General features: G+C 37.1%; 1 protein-coding gene across 1 annotated transcript in view; it reads left to right on the forward strand.

Moving 5' to 3' along the window:
* The window catches only part of LOC128017321 (elongator complex protein 4), a 58,122-nt gene that overhangs the window by 1,237 nt on the left and 37,524 nt on the right, over positions 1-19,361 (forward strand). Inside the window, exons 2-6 of the mRNA XM_052602656.1 lie at positions 10-45; positions 7,215-7,336; positions 9,750-9,881; positions 14,209-14,342; positions 19,040-19,124. Coding sequence (XP_052458616.1) covers positions 10-45; positions 7,215-7,336; positions 9,750-9,881; positions 14,209-14,342; positions 19,040-19,124 — 509 coding nt within the window. The remainder of the gene's footprint in view (positions 1-9; positions 46-7,214; positions 7,337-9,749; positions 9,882-14,208; positions 14,343-19,039; positions 19,125-19,361) is intronic.

The raw sequence follows: 19,361 nt of genomic DNA on the forward strand, positions 1-19,361 counted from the left end.
TTTCCATAGGTGGTGGCCTGGCAGTTGGAACGCTGCTGCTTGTAGGTAAGAAATGAAGCAATGTCTCTTTTCTTTCATGTCAGTACATTGTTAAGATATTGTTGTTTATGGCTATTATGTTTGAACTAAGCCACTGGTTTGCATGCCATAATATGTAGAGAAAATATGGATTAAGTGTTATAGGTATTGTATATTTATGTCAGATAAGATTCAACTTTATTGTGCATAGTACAAAACCAAAGCCAGTGAAAAAATACAGAAGCATTTAACCAGAACTGCAAATAGCAATAGTGTATGCATTATTTAATTTCTTTTTTAAGATGCAGATAATAATGTAGTTGCTTTTGATTCTACAAAATCTAAAATTCAATAGGCTGATAGCTCACTAGATGAAACAACCCCATTTCAAGAAAATGCCATAAAATTAAGAATATGTGTTCATTCCCTTTAACATTATTCCAAGTTTGAAACTAACCTCAAAGATATGGTAATTTACAGGTATTTTTTTGGAATTTATAAAACTATCATATACAAAAATTAATATAAACATTTTGTTTGATCATAGGCTCACATTCATGCAAACTAATACAAAGTTTTAAAATGAAATTTCAGTAGGGAATCTGTGATGCTTTTTTTCAGGATTTATTGGTGAATGAAACCTTGTGAAAAGTGTTTATTCAAAATAGAAAGCTTTTTTAACAATACAAGTCTTCACTATAACTTTTTATCAATTTAACACATCCTTGTTGAATAAAAGAGAAAAGATAACTGACCCCAAACTTTTGAATGGTAGTGTATTGTTAAAAAAGGATTTATATTTTAAATAAAAGCTGTTCTTTTTTATTTCTTCTTTATTCAGCAAATAATCCTTAAAAAAAGAATCACAGGTAATAAAAAAAATACAAATTAAAAAATAAACAGCTCAACTGTTTCCAAATTCAGCTTTGCATCACAGAAAAACATTATATTTTAAAGTATATTAAAACAGAAAACCATTATTTTAAATTGTAATACCAGTAATACTGCACAGTTTTACTGTTTTGTTCTGTATTTCTGATCAAATAAATAAAGCCTTGATGTGAAAAAGATATGCAGTTTTTAAAACATTAAAATTGTAATGTTTCTAAAATTTTGACCACTACAGTAATTCTGTATAACAGTGTAACGATAAAAATTTCCTTTTCATCGGGAAGAAGGAAGCGGGGACCGGCACACAATCAAAAATCACTTTAATATTCAAAAATAAACAAAACAGCACGTCAGCCCCTCACGGCGACTGACGCGCACAAATAAAAGCCAAAACATAAAATAATGTCCCAGGCCTGGTCCTCTCTCGTCCTTCACGGTCGTCGCTCCAGTTTTATATCCTTCCATCTCCTACGTGGGACTCCATACTGGCGGTGGGGCGCAGGTGCAGCTCATCTTCAATCACTACACCTGGCCTCACTCCTCGTTCCAACGCCTCTCGGCCCCTCCCCACTCGCCACATACCCCCATCGCCCCTCGCAGGCCGGGGGGTAGTCCCGAGACTGCGCTCTACTCAACCCTCCGGGGGGGACCGCTCACGGGGACCTGCGGGAACCTGGGGGTAGGACAGACGAGGCAAGAGAAAAGGAGATGGAAGGAGGAGCGACAGAGACGAGAGAGGGGAGAGAGGAGAAAAAAACAAAAAAAAAAAATTCCGGTTCCCAGACGCACTGCTGCTCGGCCCTCCACCAGCTGGGTGATCTCCTCCGCGATGGACGGCGACGGCTCCTCCGGTTTTGGGCAGCGGCAGGAGTCGCCCGTTCCCTGCCCCTCCGGATTCCATCGCGGAGGCAGCAGGCTCCGGCCCCCTGGCGAACGGCGCCGACTCCTCCGCTCCCTCACGGATGGCAGCCGCCCCTCCATATCGTGTGCGGCCGGCAGCGAGCTCGCCCGTCCCCGGCAACTCGCTCCAGCCCACCGCTTCGAGCGTCCCTGGCGGCACACGCCTCGCCAGCTCGAGGGCACCGCGGATTCACCACAGCGGCGAGGGATCTTCAGCAGCGCGTCCCTCCTTTCTTCCGGGTTTCGGCACCACTGTAAAGCGATGGACTGATATTCATTTCAAGTCATTTTGGAGTTCATTTTCGTCCATATATATGTACAAAAGACAGTTTCTTTGTCATTCTCTTGACAAGGATTTCTGTGGAGACCAGAGGTTCAAAGCCCCTTCCCCCCCCTTAGGAATTTCAGTCTGGTTCTGCTGGGTGGGGGAAGTGTTTAAGGAAGTGTTTTAACTCTCTGGGTTTACATGTGATGTACGAAGTTGCATCTCACTTACGAACAACAACTTTGACAGTCTCTTCTGCGAATTAAAATTTTCAATAATTGTTCTAGTGGTGTTAATGTTGAAAGCTGTTCTGTGAAAGCGTTGGTTGGTTGGTTATCTTTCTTGGGACTTGTGACACAGAATATTTTAGGACTTCCTGAGGAATTTGGCTCTGTGTTTCAAACACAGCCCTGATAGACTCTTTAATTTGTCTGGTTTGAGTTATTTCTGTTACAGGGGATTTCTCTCCACTGGATTCACCTCCAACAACCTAGCATGAACAAATGTTTTATTTATTGAGGAAGATAACAAGGACGATCATTGGCACAAAACATACCTAACAGTGTGCAAGTGAGAGAGAAAGAGAGAGAGAGAGAGAAAGACTGCCTGAATGATTGAGCGCGTCCTCCATCAGGTTATGTCATATTTATAAAACAATTGTTTGCAATTTCCTAAGAGTAACGTTGTATCCTAATATTCTTTTAAATTTTTAAGGTTAGTGTACTCCCCCCTTGGCTTGCATCATCACTGGTCAATGCTTAAATTTTCCCCCCTGTTGTTTATCCCTCACATCACTAGCTCCGCCGTTGTGCCATAAAGATGAGTCGTTTTGAGGGGGAGGTTAACGTTTTTGATTAAAGATCATGAGGGCACATGAATTAAAAAAAAAACAATGTGCACGGATTCATTATTTATAATAAACAGTATTCCATTTAAAAAGTAGGAATTAGGACTATGATTTTATGGTGACATTAAACTTAAATTCCATAGATCAAATATATTTAGAAAATCAAAACTTAGATGTAGTCTTTGGGCTCAAATGCAGCAAGTGTGGCTTCAGAGAAAATGGAGGGGAATCCCCCTCTTCGGTGACTAGAGGAGATTGTGTGTGAGGGAGGCTCGTTTTCAGACTTCTGTTATATTGTTATCATTCACCTAAATGCTTGTTGCAGTCTATGGATTTCTCAGTCAGTGTATTTGTTTTTACAATGGTATTGCCTAATTTAGTTGCACAATATATTACACCCAGCACAAGGACGTTTTAAACATGTTTTTTGAAAAAGGCCTATTCATGTAATTTACATGTATACTTGCCAAGATGAAAATTTAGATTTGTGTGTGTCTGTGTGCAGGATTTAAGAAGTTCATGTTATGCAGGAAAGTACAGTGCATGTACAGTAGGTTGTGTGGCATCAATAACCCTGCAGTTAGCAGTGTGCTGTGTGCATGTGATTGAGCAGTGTGTAGGGTAGAAATAAAAATAAAAATGCATCTTCATATTTAACAAAGATTATGCTGCAAGATTTTTTCTCAACTATAAGTCCCCAGTTACTACAGTTTTGCTAATTTCCCCACAGCATCACTGCATAGAGTTAATGTAGAGCTTTCTCCTAGAGTAACAGTGTTTCAAGTTGTATTTACTAATGCAGTGGCAGACTGGGTCAAGTGAGTACTTTGGGTTTTCCAAAGTACTCCTGAGCCCATTTGGTTATATTTAACACAGCAGCATGAAGGTTTCTAATGCAATGCCATCTGAGGGCTCATGCACATTCAACTGAGGTTTCCTGCCTTTCTGTTTTCACAATATTATGTATAGTTGTTGGAGAAAGACCTAAATTCTTTGGGATTTTTTTGCATTGAGAAAGGTTTTTTTGATTTGCTTGACAATTCTCTCATGAAATTTGGCACAAAGAGATGAGCCATGGTCCAACTTTGCTTGCAAGGATAGGATGCTCCGTATAAACCCAAACATGATCCCCTCACCTATTACCAATTCACCTGCTTACTGTTTTAAAACAGTTTAATATGGAGATTCTATAACCTCTTCCGTTTTATTTGGCTCTGTCCCAACTTTCTTGGAGTGTGTTAAAGCCAACAAAAAAAAAATTGTTTATATGTACAAAATACATTAAAGTTGGTCAGTAACAACTTTGGAAATCTTTTCTTTGTACTTTTGTCAATTAAATAACAGTTAAAGAGAATTAACAAATCACAGATTCTTAATTTTGTTGCATTTTACAAAATGTCCAAACTTTTCTGGAAGTTGTAGACTAATTCTAGAATTATATATATTTTTAATTTTTCTGTTACTTCTTATCTTTTTTTTTTTTTTTTTTTTTTTTGGACATTTGGTTAAGAAAGTTGACACTTTACATTCTAACATATGACTGTCATATCGATATATATATATATATATATATATATATATATAAATTTTTATATATATTTTTTTTAATTAGTGTCATTTTGACGTGGTTCATTGTTGTTGAAACATATATTCATGAGGATCTTATATCTTTATGGCCTAATTTCTATTCTTTGCATTCTTTTTTCATGTTGAAGTCATTCTTTCACTTCATTGGAAGTTGATTGGTCATGGTCCTTTATAATGTATTGAGTCCTGTCTGGGTCACTCATGTCCTCCAACACGTGACCCTCATGAAAGATACCACAGCTTTATACTTTCTAAAATGGAAAGAAATTGTCTGCTTAATTTGTATGCTGTAGCTTTATCTAATATACAACAAATTACATCTATCTTTTTTTCAGATGTTATAAGTGAAGTGCGTAATTTGAGTTACAAGTAGCACCAAAGGAAATTAGTAAAAAATAAAATGATAATAATTAAAAAATATATATATATAAGGATAAAGAAATATTTTTCAGTGCCAAAGTGTTAGCATTTTGGTTAAATACGTTTCATTTTCTGCATTTCAAACTGCTATAGAACAAAGTAAACACTTCACAGTTAAGATTAGGGTCAAATTTGTTAGCTATTTATGTGGAGTTGAAAATTTAGCTGTTATTATTTGATGCAGCAGTGATCAAAATAACTGATGGAAGTGTTCTCAGAGGTTGCACATTTAATTCCGATTTGTTTTACCGGTGCCATTGTGAATCAGTGGGACTCTGACAGCAAGCATATGGAACCAGGAGGGCAGAAGTGTTGACCCAAATTTCCCCTGCAGCTTTGAGTGTCTGACTCACACTCCCTGCACACACACACTCCTACTGTTTTACACACATGCTAAATTACGGCTTGCATTACTCTTTCTCCAGAAGAGACACCCTCTCTTCTCTGCATCAGAAAAGATAGGAAGTCTCTAAAAGTCCCACCTCTTGGGTGACTGATATGTGCCAGAGTTGTGTTTTCTCTACAGCAGAGATATGCACCCCCGACACATATCGTCTCGCCCCCGACACAACCCCGCTAGGCTAATAGCACCCGCAGGTTTCATTTGTAAGGCACCATAGAAACGCCACCACAATAGACTCCAACTTGAGTGGGCCCATCTGGGTGTCTTTGTCAGGTCCACTAAAAGCCACAAAGGCCTGCTGACCTAGAAACCCATCAATAAGGGAGAGGGGAGTTCTTCCAATGACAAATTGAAGAGCTGAGGAATTGTTTTTTTCTTTCATTGGTGATGGGATATGAGAGGCATCCAGGTTTGTAGCCAGAATTGGGACAGGGGACAGAAAATCCCTCATTCTATCCTGCTGTTGGAGGAATCCTTCAGAGGTCACACAGTGGCTTTAGACCTGTATGGGTTTAACTTTCAGTTTGTGTGTGTTTTTGTGCTGGAGAGGGGAAAAAAGCAAACTGTTAGTGTTTCTGAGCTGGCCTCTCAACTCAATTACAAGAAGTCTGATTTTTTGGTAATTATATCAGCACTAAACCAATTGGTTCAGTTCCTTTAAAATTTTATTTGAATAATGATAATAAAATAAAATAAAAGACAAAATATACAAAATATTGCTGAAAACTGCAGGGTCAGTACAATTTATTTTTAAGTAAATTAGTAGTTTTATTCAACAAAGATGCATTATATTGATCAAAATTATCAGTAAATTATTGTAAGACTTACATTTGTCAAATAGTATTAAGCTGTTTTCAACATTGACAATGATGAAAAATATTTCTTGAGCAGCAAACCAGCATATTGAAATTAGTTTTGTTTGTGTAATGTCTCCAGTTACTCAACGTAACCGTGGTTCCCTGAGAATAGGGAACGAGACATGAGGGGATATAACGTTAGGTGATGTTAGGCGACAATTTTCTTCAGAATCTTTCAACTGAGCGGGAGTCGTTGAGGCTCTGAGGAACTTTTCCACACAGCAGTTTACGTAATGTCTCGTTCCCTCCTCTCAGGGAACCACGCTTACATTGAGTAACTGGAGATGTTCCCTTATCAATTTGCTCTCTCGACATTGCAATTGGGGAACGTATTAAACCCTGCATTGTGTTTTCCCTGCCCTTAGGTCGGGTACCGAATCTTGTTATAACACCTTAACACTTGCATCATAACCATGAATGGCGTTGAGAGCACTTCAGGTGTATAGCCACCCACTCACTTCTGACATGCTAAAGCGAGCCAGAGCGCTGTCTTAAATGACAGCTCTTTCAAGTTGCTCGAGTTGATCTGGTTTCGAAAGGTGGGCCAGACAGGTGCCTCGTCGGGTTTGATCCTCCTAAATGTGCCAAGCTTTGTAGGGCATGCAAGCGCACTCCTCACTGGCTAACAGTAACACTTTGAATTGGAATGCAACACCTTTGAATGTAAATTGCTGGAAGCACATGAGATGAGATCTGAATATGAAAATAAGCATTTTTCTCTACTCTGTTACCGGCTGACCACCGCTCTGAGACAGGGGGCTGCTTGTATCGAGGAAACAAGTGCATGATTGGAATTTTTCTTTTTTAGGGTCTGGTTGCATCTCTAGCAACCAGAATAAATATTTGTTTTCTTATTTCATCATCTGAGGTTGGCCTTGTATTTGTTTTCTGTTTTGCCATATTTACAGTATCTGATGTGATAGTGACCATTCTTTTGTCACAAGGTGCCTCAAAAGGCTCACCACTCTATGTTTTGGTCTAGTTTGGGTTGATATATGTGACATTGATGGTGATTCCTGTTCACAGAGGAGGACCGCTATGACAGCTACTCCCGCATGCTGCTCAAGTACTTCCTGGCAGAGGGAGTTGTGTGTGGACATGAACTCTTCCTGGCATCCGCCCGAGATCACCCTGATGATATCATGCAGGTATGACCAAAATCGAATCAAGTGTTCACACTCTATCTGTTTGACACTTCGGTCAAGTTTTTGCTTCTGTGAACTCTTAAGTACATCAAATCCATTATTTGCCATATCATATTTTCTTTTTATAACTATGTGGCCCTCAAAACAATAAACCTGGGAAATCTGTGTGTCTTTATCAGTAAAATATTGTTTTTGCCATTGACCGGGAACAGTGTGACCGAGCATGACACAATGTCTGTATGTATTATTATGATTGCGCCATAGTCTGATTTCTGTATCTTCTTTTGGTCTAAGGTAACTTTGAAACTGTGTTGTGTCTTTTTGTTATTGGTTTACCATACTAGTCAAAGTAGTTTGTATAGTATGCAGTTTCAGTGCAAGTATGAATTTCTTAATGCATAGGGCATTCTTTGCACATTCCAAATCTGCCCTATTGTGTTCATAAATCGACCTTGCATTTCAATTACCAGTAACCAAAAGTAGCCAGAAGTAATATGTGAATATGTGCTGTGTGTGTGTGTGTGTGTTTGTGTGTGTGTATGTGTGTATATATATATTATTATTATTATTATTATTATTATTATTATTATTATTATTTTGTTTTATTTTTTTTTTTTATTTTTTTTTTTATACTTATTTCACAGTATGACATTTAATTTATATGATTTTTTTTCTCTCTCTCATTGTCTGCATCCTGTCTTGCTTCTTTATTTGAGCGGACATTTTATTTTATTTTGACATCATTTACATCTGTTTGTACTTCATTATGTGATCAGACATTTTATTTTTATTTTGAAGTCATTTCTATCTTCTTGATTTTATTTGAATAGCCCTTTTATTTGATTTTTACTGTGTTTTTTCCATTTAACATCTTTCAAATTCTTGCTTCATTATTTGATCAAACATTTTTATTTTATTATTTCATTGTATTTCATTTTGACATAATTTGCATCTTCTTGCTTGCTTCATTATTTGGTCAAACATATTATTTCTATTCTTTTTTACATTTGAATCTTTTCTTCATTATGCTTGTATTTTTTATTAATAGTTGTTGTTGTAATACTAGTATATTTAATTTAATTTATTTTTAAATGTATTTGTATTTCATTTTGACATAATTTGCATCTTGTTTGCGTCATTATTTGATCAGACATTTTTTTTTCATCATTCACAGAGTAAGACTGTAAGACAGCAATGCAGAATGCAACTGTTTAAAATGCATACTGTTTCTTGTACTGTTCTAGGTAGTACTCAATGTCTTGTGTGCTTTAAGCAGTACACTAATATTTAATTACGAGCATAGCCAGTGTTTTCTCTCTCATCTCCATCCCCATCTAAGCTTTTATAGACTGATGCATGAATGTTTTTGTGTCTTGAGCATTAACGAGTCTCACCTTAATGACAGTGGACAGGAGTTCCTCTCTCGCCAGCCCCTGATTGGCCCCCAGTCAACACAAGCTTAATGAGGGCCTGTTGTTGCCCTTCAGACAGTTTGTGAAACAGTTTCTGTTTTTTGTTATTGCATGGTCTATATGAATATTCCTCTAAGGGACAGTTCCCACCTTCATTTTGGTATTAATGTCCGCATCAACCCTGTTGTTTAAACAATAGCATTTAAAGTGCTAGCCTAGCACCATTTTGATGTGTTTATTCATATTTTTGGCCTTGTTAAATGGGTCACTTGACATTTAATTTCCCTTTTCACAGTGAACTTTGGCCAAGAAACTGGCTTTAGTCTACCTAAATACAGTATAAAAATACACACAAAAGAAAAACACACTTGTAAAATATCTTTTATAAAACGGAGAGTTCCGGTTCTTGATTCTGATTGGTTGAGCCGCGTTAGAAGCTGTTGTAAATTACACTACAAACAAACACCTTTGTTTAATTCTGTGTGCTGCTCAGCAACCACTTTGTTGGAACTATATTGTTTGGTGGAAGAATACTGTTTTATAACTGATTTATTTCATTACACTTTATTTGCTCTTTTTTTTTTTTTATTCCGTGAAACCTTAACTACGTGTATGGAATAACCATTTTATAAAAGCTTTGCATTGCGCCTTAACACCCCTTAGCTGTTATAAATTCACTGCAAACCACGGCTTATTGCTTTAGTAAGCATAGTTCTAAATAGATCAGGTAGAAAGTCTTTTCATATTTAGATTTATCAACTAGTATAAACAATTTACAAATCAATTTCTAAGGGTTCAAAAAAGTTATAATGTAATACAAAGACATCATTCTGTAACTTTTGCATTAATTTTAGTCTTTAAATTATATTTTAAAATGACTGTTCTTGTTGTTGTTGTTGTTATTATTATTATTATTATTATTATTATTATTATTATTATTAGCAATAGTAGTAGCATTCAAATGAGCTATTTAATGTTCTGTCTTTTCATATTTTTTAAAATAGGAACTCCCTTCTCCAATTGTGGATGACGTTGCCGGCATGAAAATCAGTGAGGGTCAATCTCAGCCAAGTGACCCTGAAAATCCAGACACAATGAAAATCGCCTGGCGCTACCAGAACCAACCCAAAGTTCAGGTAAAAGACCATCTGTAGGGAAATCGATCATTTTATTCAGTATAAGATTAAGAAATGAAGCCCAGATATTCACAAAAATGTATTTGATGGCATAAATGTATGTTTTAAATTGACAATTACAATATTAGAAAACTCAAACTGAATTATTTCAGATAGCTGCCAAGGCAGCATTTCTCAATTTCGTACCAAAAGTAAATAAACTAAAACTAATAGACAAACACTGATTTGGATTTGAAGTAATCTAGCGTCTTTTGCTTTGCATAGTTTTGTGTGCATGTCACACAACCTGTCCATGCTGGCATCAGTCTTATTTGTCTAGCTTTAATGCCAAAATACCATGATGTTTGATTGGACGTATCAACAGCAAAAGCTGTGGGAAGGATTTTGTCTACCCTTTTAAAAATTGACAAGCATCTTTATTTTACTATGGTACCCATGCAAGATTATATAGTGAATTAGTTGCATTTCTTATTTGCATTTAGCATTGTTTTATACCTGCTGTCCACAACTCTTATCTGAATACAAATGAAGTTGAGAACCACTTTATACAAACTAAGTAGGGGGCTTGGGATAAATAGTGTCCTATAATAAATATATTAGTTACTACCCAACCAGCGCTGTGAATGGGCTTTCGCTGCTTTCATTCACAGTTTAGGTGGATTACTCACGCTTAGCTGGTTATAGGTGGACTTAAAACCCAAGGAGACAGGAGGACATGGAGCTTCAATTCAACCTTAAGCCCTTTACAATGGAACAGAAGCCTCCAGCACCCCCAAATCCCTTCACAGCCCTCGCCGTGGCATCCGTGCGCCCCTCTTTCTTTCGTCTGGAGAAAAGACCCCTCCTGCCAGCTCATAATCCAGATTGCTATGGAGATTAAGATTTCACTCTTTCTGTCTGCATTTCGGACAACTTTCGTTCATTCTCTACCATTTTTTCCCCCTTCCTTGTCATTGGATATTTTCAGTCTCGTTTCCTTATTTCCTCCTCCTCCTTCCTCTTCCCCCCACCCCATTCCTGTCTCAGAGGCGATACTTACCCTCCTTAACCTTTATCATACCTCTGTCCCCTCACAAAGCACCAGTAAATCTAGTAAAGGATTTGCATCCTAAACATACAGTGCCCCTGACCCCCCACCTCATATTGTTCTCAATGGAGACGCCAGTTCAAAGATCAGTCGGTCAAAACCCATGCCGTAACGGTAAAGGGGTCGACCCGACCTGCCTACTAAACGAGGATGAGCGCCAAGCTGTCAATCTCCAGAAGAGGTGCTGGAACACATAAGAGTCGCTGATCCAAAACAGAAGAAGATTAGGGGCTCACCTCGCTGCTCATTAGAAACTCTGGAGCAAAAACCAGACCCCCTCACAACCGGAGGAAAACATTTGCACACGTGCAAGTCACTTCAGAAAGTGATTATGTTCTCAGTGGGTTAACGAATCACCTGGGTTTCTTACAGTTTAACAGTTATTAAGCCATCAGTGGTAGCTGGAAGTTGTAGAGCCTTTCATATTAACCTTTCTTGTTATTGTTAATGTGTGTAATGAATGCTCCACTATGACTCCAGTCATCATTTCACAGGTGATTCTCAATTTATACAGGTGTTCAAAAGTTGGTCAGTGAGATTTATTTGAAAGGTATTAATACTTCTGTTTAGTAAGAATGTATCGTTGGTGTGTAAGATTTCAAATAAATGCTCTACTTACTGTTCATCAAATACTTAGGAAAAAAGTATAATTGTTTCCAAGAAATAAGTATTAGTAACAATCAGGGGCGCTGCTGAGGATTTTGGGCCCCATGAAAAGAATCTTGACAGGGCCCCCAACACAGCTGAGAGTTTTTTCATATTAATTTACATAAAATCATGCTCTTTTATGGTATTTTGACTATCATTCTCATATATTTAAGTCAATCAGACAATTGAACTCCATCCCATGTCCATCCACACCTGTAATTTGTCCTCTGTAATACTGCACTACTTCAGTACTGTATAATGTATATACTGTGCAAAGCTGTACATGTGTAATATAGTGTATTCACCACTGATCTATATATATAGATCAGTGGTATTCACATATATTTATATTTGTATGAATATTTGTACTGTACACTGGCAATGACAATAAAGTTAATCTAATCTAACCTGATAATTTTAACATGACAGTTGAAATGTAACGGAAACACTGAAGTGCGTTTGAGAAAATTGAGTTCCCTTATCATGCACTTTTAACATTCCAACAGCCACCAGCATTCATTTTAACCGCAACATTTAAACTTATGGTAATTATCTTTAACACTAGAATGAACATGGCATCATTTTGACCGTTTTGAAATTTGCATAATCAGTAACTTTGTCTAAATAAATCACAAAGCCTTGCTGCTCCCTGACTTTTCCTAAAACTACACAAATTTTCATTAAAACTAGTTTAAATACTTATTGTGTGAATAAAAACAGAAATATAATAATTTCTATCTATAACGTCCACAGGCAGTGATTTTGCGCTGTTTAAATTGAGTTTTGCCGACGGTCTGGATCAGATAATGTGAAAGTATTATGTGAAGATGGTTGGCAGAGATGAATCATGCTGTATTTGCGGTGGTATTTGACAATATAGGGGACAGTGTAGTAATACAACTCCACATCATCTTCAAGAGAGGCACTGAAACCTCACAAACAGCTGATAGTTCAAGTTCATGAAGTTACTGCTTGCAAGACAGGTGCAACAGCGTGGACCGCAGCAGGGTGCTGAAAGTGGGCGCCGCCTCGTACAAAGATGCCGACACCGGCTGCATGTGAGGCAAAGCTGTGCACCCTCTGCACCCTGCTCTATCGAAACGTGCCAACTTATCGAAAAATGCTACCGTAGAGACCTAGGGCCTCGTCTACAAAGCGTGCGTACGCACAGAAAAGTGCCGTAGGTTACGATCATTGTCACGGGCGGTCCACTAACAATTTAGGCCTACTTACAAACCCACTTTTTTTCTTGTGAAATGTTGGGTAACATACTGTCGACCCTTTGCCTCTTTCACTTCTCTTATTTTTTTCTCTTTCCGTTTTTGACTTCCAGATTTTTCAGGCATTTTCACATCCTCTGTCAAGTTGAATCTGCCGGTGCTATTGTGTTGCCTTGGTTACTGGATACAATTTGGGCGGACTAAACCATTTTATGATAATCGAGAGGGGGAGAGGGGCCCACGGACGTTTGTGTTTCCTAAACAAATACATTTTTTGACACCAGGAAACTGCAAATAGAATAATTTAAAGTTAATAATTTTTACTATCAAATAATTTTTTTTAGCACCACAATTTTATTGGGGGCTTCTCTGGGCCCCCTCTTAGTCATGGGCCCCGAGAATCGTCATCGTTTACCCCCCCTTTACAGCGCCCCAGGTTACAATAAGAAAGGTTTCTTGAACACCAAATATTAGCATTTTAGAATGATACCTGAAGGATCAGGTGACTGGAGACTGGAGGATTGATGCTGGAAATTCAGTTTTGCATCACCGGAATAAAACCTATTTTAAAATATATTGAAGTAAAAACCTGTTATTTTAAATTGTAATAATATTTCACAACATTACTGTTTTTATTATTTAAATTTTGCAAGGTTGGGGGTTCGATTCCCCGGGAACACATGATAGGTAAAAATTGATAGCCTGAATGCACGCACTGTAAGTCGCTCTGGATAAAAGCATCTGCTAAATGCATAAATTGAATTACATTTTTTTTATCAAATAAATGCTGCCTTGGTGAGCATTCTTAAAAATCATTCTCCCCCCTCAAAGTTTTGTACGCTAGTGAGTAAGTTATACATTTATTTGCTAAAAAGTTTGCAGTAAATGTTCTTTCATATTTTGTTTTACATACTGTAACTACCGCATATTGCTACGATTGAGATATGATAGTCTATGGGTGTAAATAGGAGCTAAAACTGACTTCTTATTGCTTACATCAGTAAAGGTATGGCTATTATTCTTTCAGTTCAGTTTTAAGAAAACATGCTTTGCTGTCCCTAATGTGTACATATTTACTCTTACAATGGATTTGATGACATTTCCTTACTTAATGACAAGATACATCATCAGATTTGTCATTTGTTTAAGATTATTTTTGATTATTGTGATTTGACTGAAGTATTTGTAGTGGTGACAATTAAACATGTTCACGCAGGAAGTAGATTGGAGAAGGGATTTATATTTTTACAAATGAAAATAGGGCAGTAATTGCTTTGGTGTAGTTATTTAAAATGCATTATTAAATTCTGTATTTAGTGCATTTTACATCCCTAGAGAATAAAGTTTGTCATATTTTTCTTTTTATTTGTAGACCGCTTTGGCGTCATCAGTGAGGTTTGGCCATTATTATGACGTGTCCAAGACCATGGAGCCTGAGCTACGTCAAGCAGCCAAATGCCACAGTTTTTATCAGCTACAGGAAATGCCACTAGCCACAGGATCAAGGTAACTACTATTGTCTACTTGAATATCTGTTAGGAGAATCGTCACATATCTCCAAGAAGAAAATGCAGTAACACTTTAGAATAAAGTTCCATTAGTTAACGTTAGTTAATGTATTAATTAACATGAACAAACAATGAATAATACATTTATTACTGTATTTATTCATCTTCGTTAATGTTAGTTAATGAAAATACAGTTATTGTTAGTTCATGATAATTCACAGTGCATTAACTAATGTTAACAAGCACAACTTTTGATTTAAATAATGCATTAGTAAATGTTGAAATTAACATGAACTAAGACTTATAAATGCTGTAGAAGGATTGTTCTTGCTTAGTTCATGTTAACGAAAGTAGTTAACTAACAGTAACTAATGGAACCTTATTTCTAAAGTGTTACCGAAAATGCTTTCTCAGTGCAGTGCAGTTGCTATTTTTTAGGAACACATCTGCAATATAATTTTATGTCGGGTGTTGAGCCTTCTAAAGGTTTTTGTAAAAACGTCTCTGTACTTCAAGGTCCTTGCCAATGCTTTGAGAGATGGGCATGAGTCTTCAATGGTGTTTGCAATGTGCCTGTTTTATGGTTGTGAGGGGTGCGCATTTAGAGGAGTCAGGAGCTTATAAGCAATATCGCGTTCATTAACCAAGATGAATTGCCTTCGATAATGAACGCGATATTGCATAGCTTGTCAGTGATCTACGGCTCTGTCTATTAAATGCCGCTCCATTTAAAAGCAGGTGATGGTGATTTAGCAGTAATCACGGAACCGGATTTACTGACTAGATGTGCATGATCATATCGTTAGATATATTGCCCAGCCCTAGTTGAATGTCGTAAGTATTTTGGCAGTTTGGAAACGAAAAGTTTCATTTTATTAGAAAACATATGAATTTGAATGTGGCAAAATTGTGTTACGGTGGTTGTGCATATTGTGGCAGTTCAGAAATGAAATGTCAAGTTATTGGCAATAAACAGCTTGATGAGTGGGGCAAAAAATTTTGTTGGTTGGTGTATTTATCACAGCAGTTCAGTAATAAAATGTCTGGTGAGTGGTGCTAAAAGGTTAATGCTCTTTTGTCTTTGACAGTAACGTATCCTGTACAATAAACCCAACCAGAAATGTTAAGTTAAGTGTCAGTGGTAGAGCATTGCGTTAGCAGCACAAAAGGTTGTGGGTTCGATTCCCAGTCTGAATGCACTGTAAGTCACTTTGGATAAAATTGTATAAATGTATAAATAAATGTGCATGTAAATCATTGAGCTCTTTTATTAAGTGTTGTGACTAGTGAGAGTTGTACCTGAAAAAACACGACCGGCTGGAGGCGTGATGTGTGGGCGGAGCTAAAGAATCACGAGCGCCAGTAGGCTTTTGCGTTGAGAGCATGTGGAAGCTGTGACATTACCGTGAGGGAAAAACCATCATCCAAAACAAACCACAGCTAACAGTCAGATTCAGCCGTTTATTTATGATCCAGAATCAGATCCCGAGGCTGAAACTGAACGAGAGCAGCAGCAGCAACGACTCGCTCCAAGCGGGGCTCGAACCCGGGTCTCCGGCATGGGAGGGGACGCACTAACAAGGAGGCAGAGATATTTGAAGCAGTTTTACTCACCGCCTGCGGTTCCAACACACGATCGTGACCCTTTTTCGTTGGGATTGCATCATCCTTAAGAAATAAACGATACGCAAATCCGTCGTCAAACTGGGCTTTGTTTGTAAAACAAGCATCTTCGAAATGCAGGGAACAAACAAAAACACTTGCACAACTCCGTTGATGCTCTGTAAAAATAAACTCCATCCACTGGTCCCTTAATGCTGTTTTTTTTTGGTAATCTGTGCAGGGTTGTCTTGCCCTGGCAACCAAAAACACACTACTTTTGTGACATTTCGCGACGCTCTCGCTCTGATCAGTGAAGTCTGTTGTGCTCTCAGTGCTCTGCTATACGGGATCGCGCGCTCTTCCGGCAGAAGTGCGTCAGGACCCATATAAGGAAATTCCGCTCCATCTAACGTCACACAGAGCCATACTCTAAAAAAACTTTCCGAAACTTGTGACAAACAGGAAGGAATATTTTGGGAACAAAAATACTCCTTCAAACGTACAACTTAATTTTTTAAACTTTGTCCATGTTTAGCATGGGAATCCAACTCTTTAACAGTGTAAAAAACTCAGTATGCATAAAATAGCATTTCAACCCCCCTTTGAGGTCAAAACACAGTATTGTGCAGGGAACTGCATGGAAATATGTTTTTTATTAATCAATAATCTACCCCTGTAATCATAATTTGTGTTGAGGAATAAAAGTTGTTGGTGTTTTATTGTCTCTAGTGTACATTTGAGCTGGAAACTGTAATGAATTATGTATATAAGTACTTTTTTTTTTCTTCTTTGGCCTAAGTAGTTTTTTTTTTTCATTGAGCCTATTTTTGTGATGATAAAAAACAAATTGAGGAAGAATCAGATGTAGATAACCGCTTCCTATCCCTTTCAAAGAAATCAATTAATCAGCAAGCTTAAGCGATAACCAAATGTCTTGAGATACAAAACAGCCCTCATTGTCTTTCTGCGTTTCACAGCTCATAGAATAAAAAGCCCCTTGCTGTTTCTAGACTGTTAAATCACTCCGTTTCACTACGTGGTGTAATTGGCACAAAATGCTCTCTAGGTGAAAGCGGAGTCCTGTTGTTTAAGACGGATGCTACCTCCACGCGCCCCTCTGGTCCCCCTTTCGCTCACATCATAATTAGCTCACCTATCGGCCATTATCCTCTATGGACTGCACCTTAAGCGATCACGCTCTGTTGAGCTGCTGCGGTCGCTGTCCCAGACACAATGGGGGCGTGTCCTCTTGATTGCCACCACCCCCACCTCCCCAGGTCTTAATCAAAAGAGGGAAACACGTGTTTTACCCCATTAAGGAGCATATCAGTTAGGTAACATATTTTATTTAAGAGATTAATACTTTTGTTCAACAAGGATGCATTAAATTAATTAAAAGGGACAGTAAATATTTAAAAATTAAATTATTCCTTTCATGCAAAGCGGAATTTTCAGCATCATTACTCCAGTCTTCAGTGTCACTTCTTAATTTGCTGCTCAAGAAACCTTTTTTATTAATAATAATGTTGAAAACAGTTGTGCTGCTGTGGTTTGTGGAAGCCTTTTTTTTTTTTTTTTTTTTTAAGAATTTAAAGTTCAAACAAACAGCATTTATTTAAAATAGTAAAGACTTTAAAAAAAAAAAAAAAAAAAAAAAAAACACTTACTGACCAGTAGTGTTTCTGTTGTTGAATAATGTTAAACTTAATTTTTTTTTGTTTTTTTTTTGTAGCATTCACTTGAAATGTGTGCTTGTGCCAACCTTTGGTAAAATAAATTTACCATGATTTATTTTTTTATTTTTTTTCTCCACCCAATGCAGTTTTGGGGACAGTGTAAAATATTCTCTGATTTTAAGGGAAAGAAAAATTGATTACTTAAGTAAAGAAAAAATGTGTAATGCAGAGCAGGTCAAGTGCTTTGAACCGCCTTGTTATGAGTTGCACATCTTACCCCTGATTTAACATAGAAGCGCTGTGTCACTGGGATCAGAAGTACTGTCCCGTTAACTCCCCTTAGGGGGAGCGCCCGGAGCTGACAGGGGTGGCAAAGTGTTTAATTAATTTCATTTCATTTAATTAGCGATGCATTTCCTTGCGTCTGCATGCGTGGAGAGGTTGCGCCAGGGTTACTGTCGATGTCAACAGGTTTTTGAGATATCAAAGCAAATCTCACTTTATGACGGCAGCATATGCCACTACAATTAGTGGTTTTAGTTCAAGTGTACACAGATATCATCAGCTTTTGACCTGTTAAGAAGCCATAGTCATATGTAACATGTAAGTACTTTCCTGAAACCGAATCTTTGCATAAGAAAAACAAATAAATAAATAAAAATTGTTTAAGGGTATAATTTGTTTGCACATTTGTGTTTCGACCGTTCTAATTAAACTTTGAAACTTTTCTTATTATGAGTCATTGCAAATTATTATAATTAGCTGCACAATTTCACACTTATTTTAGATTAAGCGCATAATAAAAAAAAGAGAAATGTTAAATGTGATTATTTTAAACTTTACCCTTTAAAAAATTGGGGTCTGTACGATTAATATTACGATTAATATATATTAGAAATAATATATATATATATTAGAAATCGAAGTCTCTTATGCTTACCAAAGCTGAATTTATTTGATCAAGCATACAGTAAAACAGTAATATTGTGAAATATTACAATTTAAAACAACCATTTTCTATTGTAATATTATTTAAAATGTAATTTATTCCTGTGATGCAAAGCTGATTTTCAGTATCATTCCTCCATTCTTCAAAGCCACATGATCCTTTAGAAATCATTCTAATATGAAGATTTGTTGTCCAAGAAACATTTTTTATTATTATCAGTGATGAAAATGATTGCATTACTTAATATTTTTGTGGAAACAAATATATTCTTTCTCAAGATTCTTTGTTGAACTGAAAGTTCAAAATAATAGAATTTATTTAAAATAGAAAACTTTTGTAACACTGTAAATTCCTTCAAAAAGTCTGTTTTACATCTACAATCTCAAATTGCATTCTTTTCATATTTGCATATTTGTTTATCCAGCTTTCAATATAAGTGTATTTTGTTCTTCTCTCATGTTCTTTCAGTCCGTTACCATCACCCTACCATGCTCTCCTAAAGTCCATCCAGACGGTTATCAGGAAAGAGGGGTTTGACGGGTCCACACCACAGGTTGGTTATCATTTGTTTGTCATTTGTCTCTTTAAATGATAATGAGCTACTGCTCAACCCACCCCTCTCTTCCGTTTTTTTGTGTATTCAGTAGCACATTAAAATGAAGACTCTTATGTTCACTTTTACATCCAACTACAAAAGACCTGCATTGCTTACAAGACATTGTTGTCGCTACAGCTGCTCAAGTGCGGAGAAAATTGCAGACAGTGTACAACTGGCTGAGGGCGGAGATAT

The sequence above is a fragment of the Carassius gibelio genome, chromosome A7 (genome assembly GCF_023724105.1).
Source record: "Carassius gibelio isolate Cgi1373 ecotype wild population from Czech Republic chromosome A7, carGib1.2-hapl.c, whole genome shotgun sequence".
In the NCBI taxonomy this organism is placed as follows: Eukaryota; Metazoa; Chordata; class Actinopteri; order Cypriniformes; family Cyprinidae; genus Carassius; species Carassius gibelio.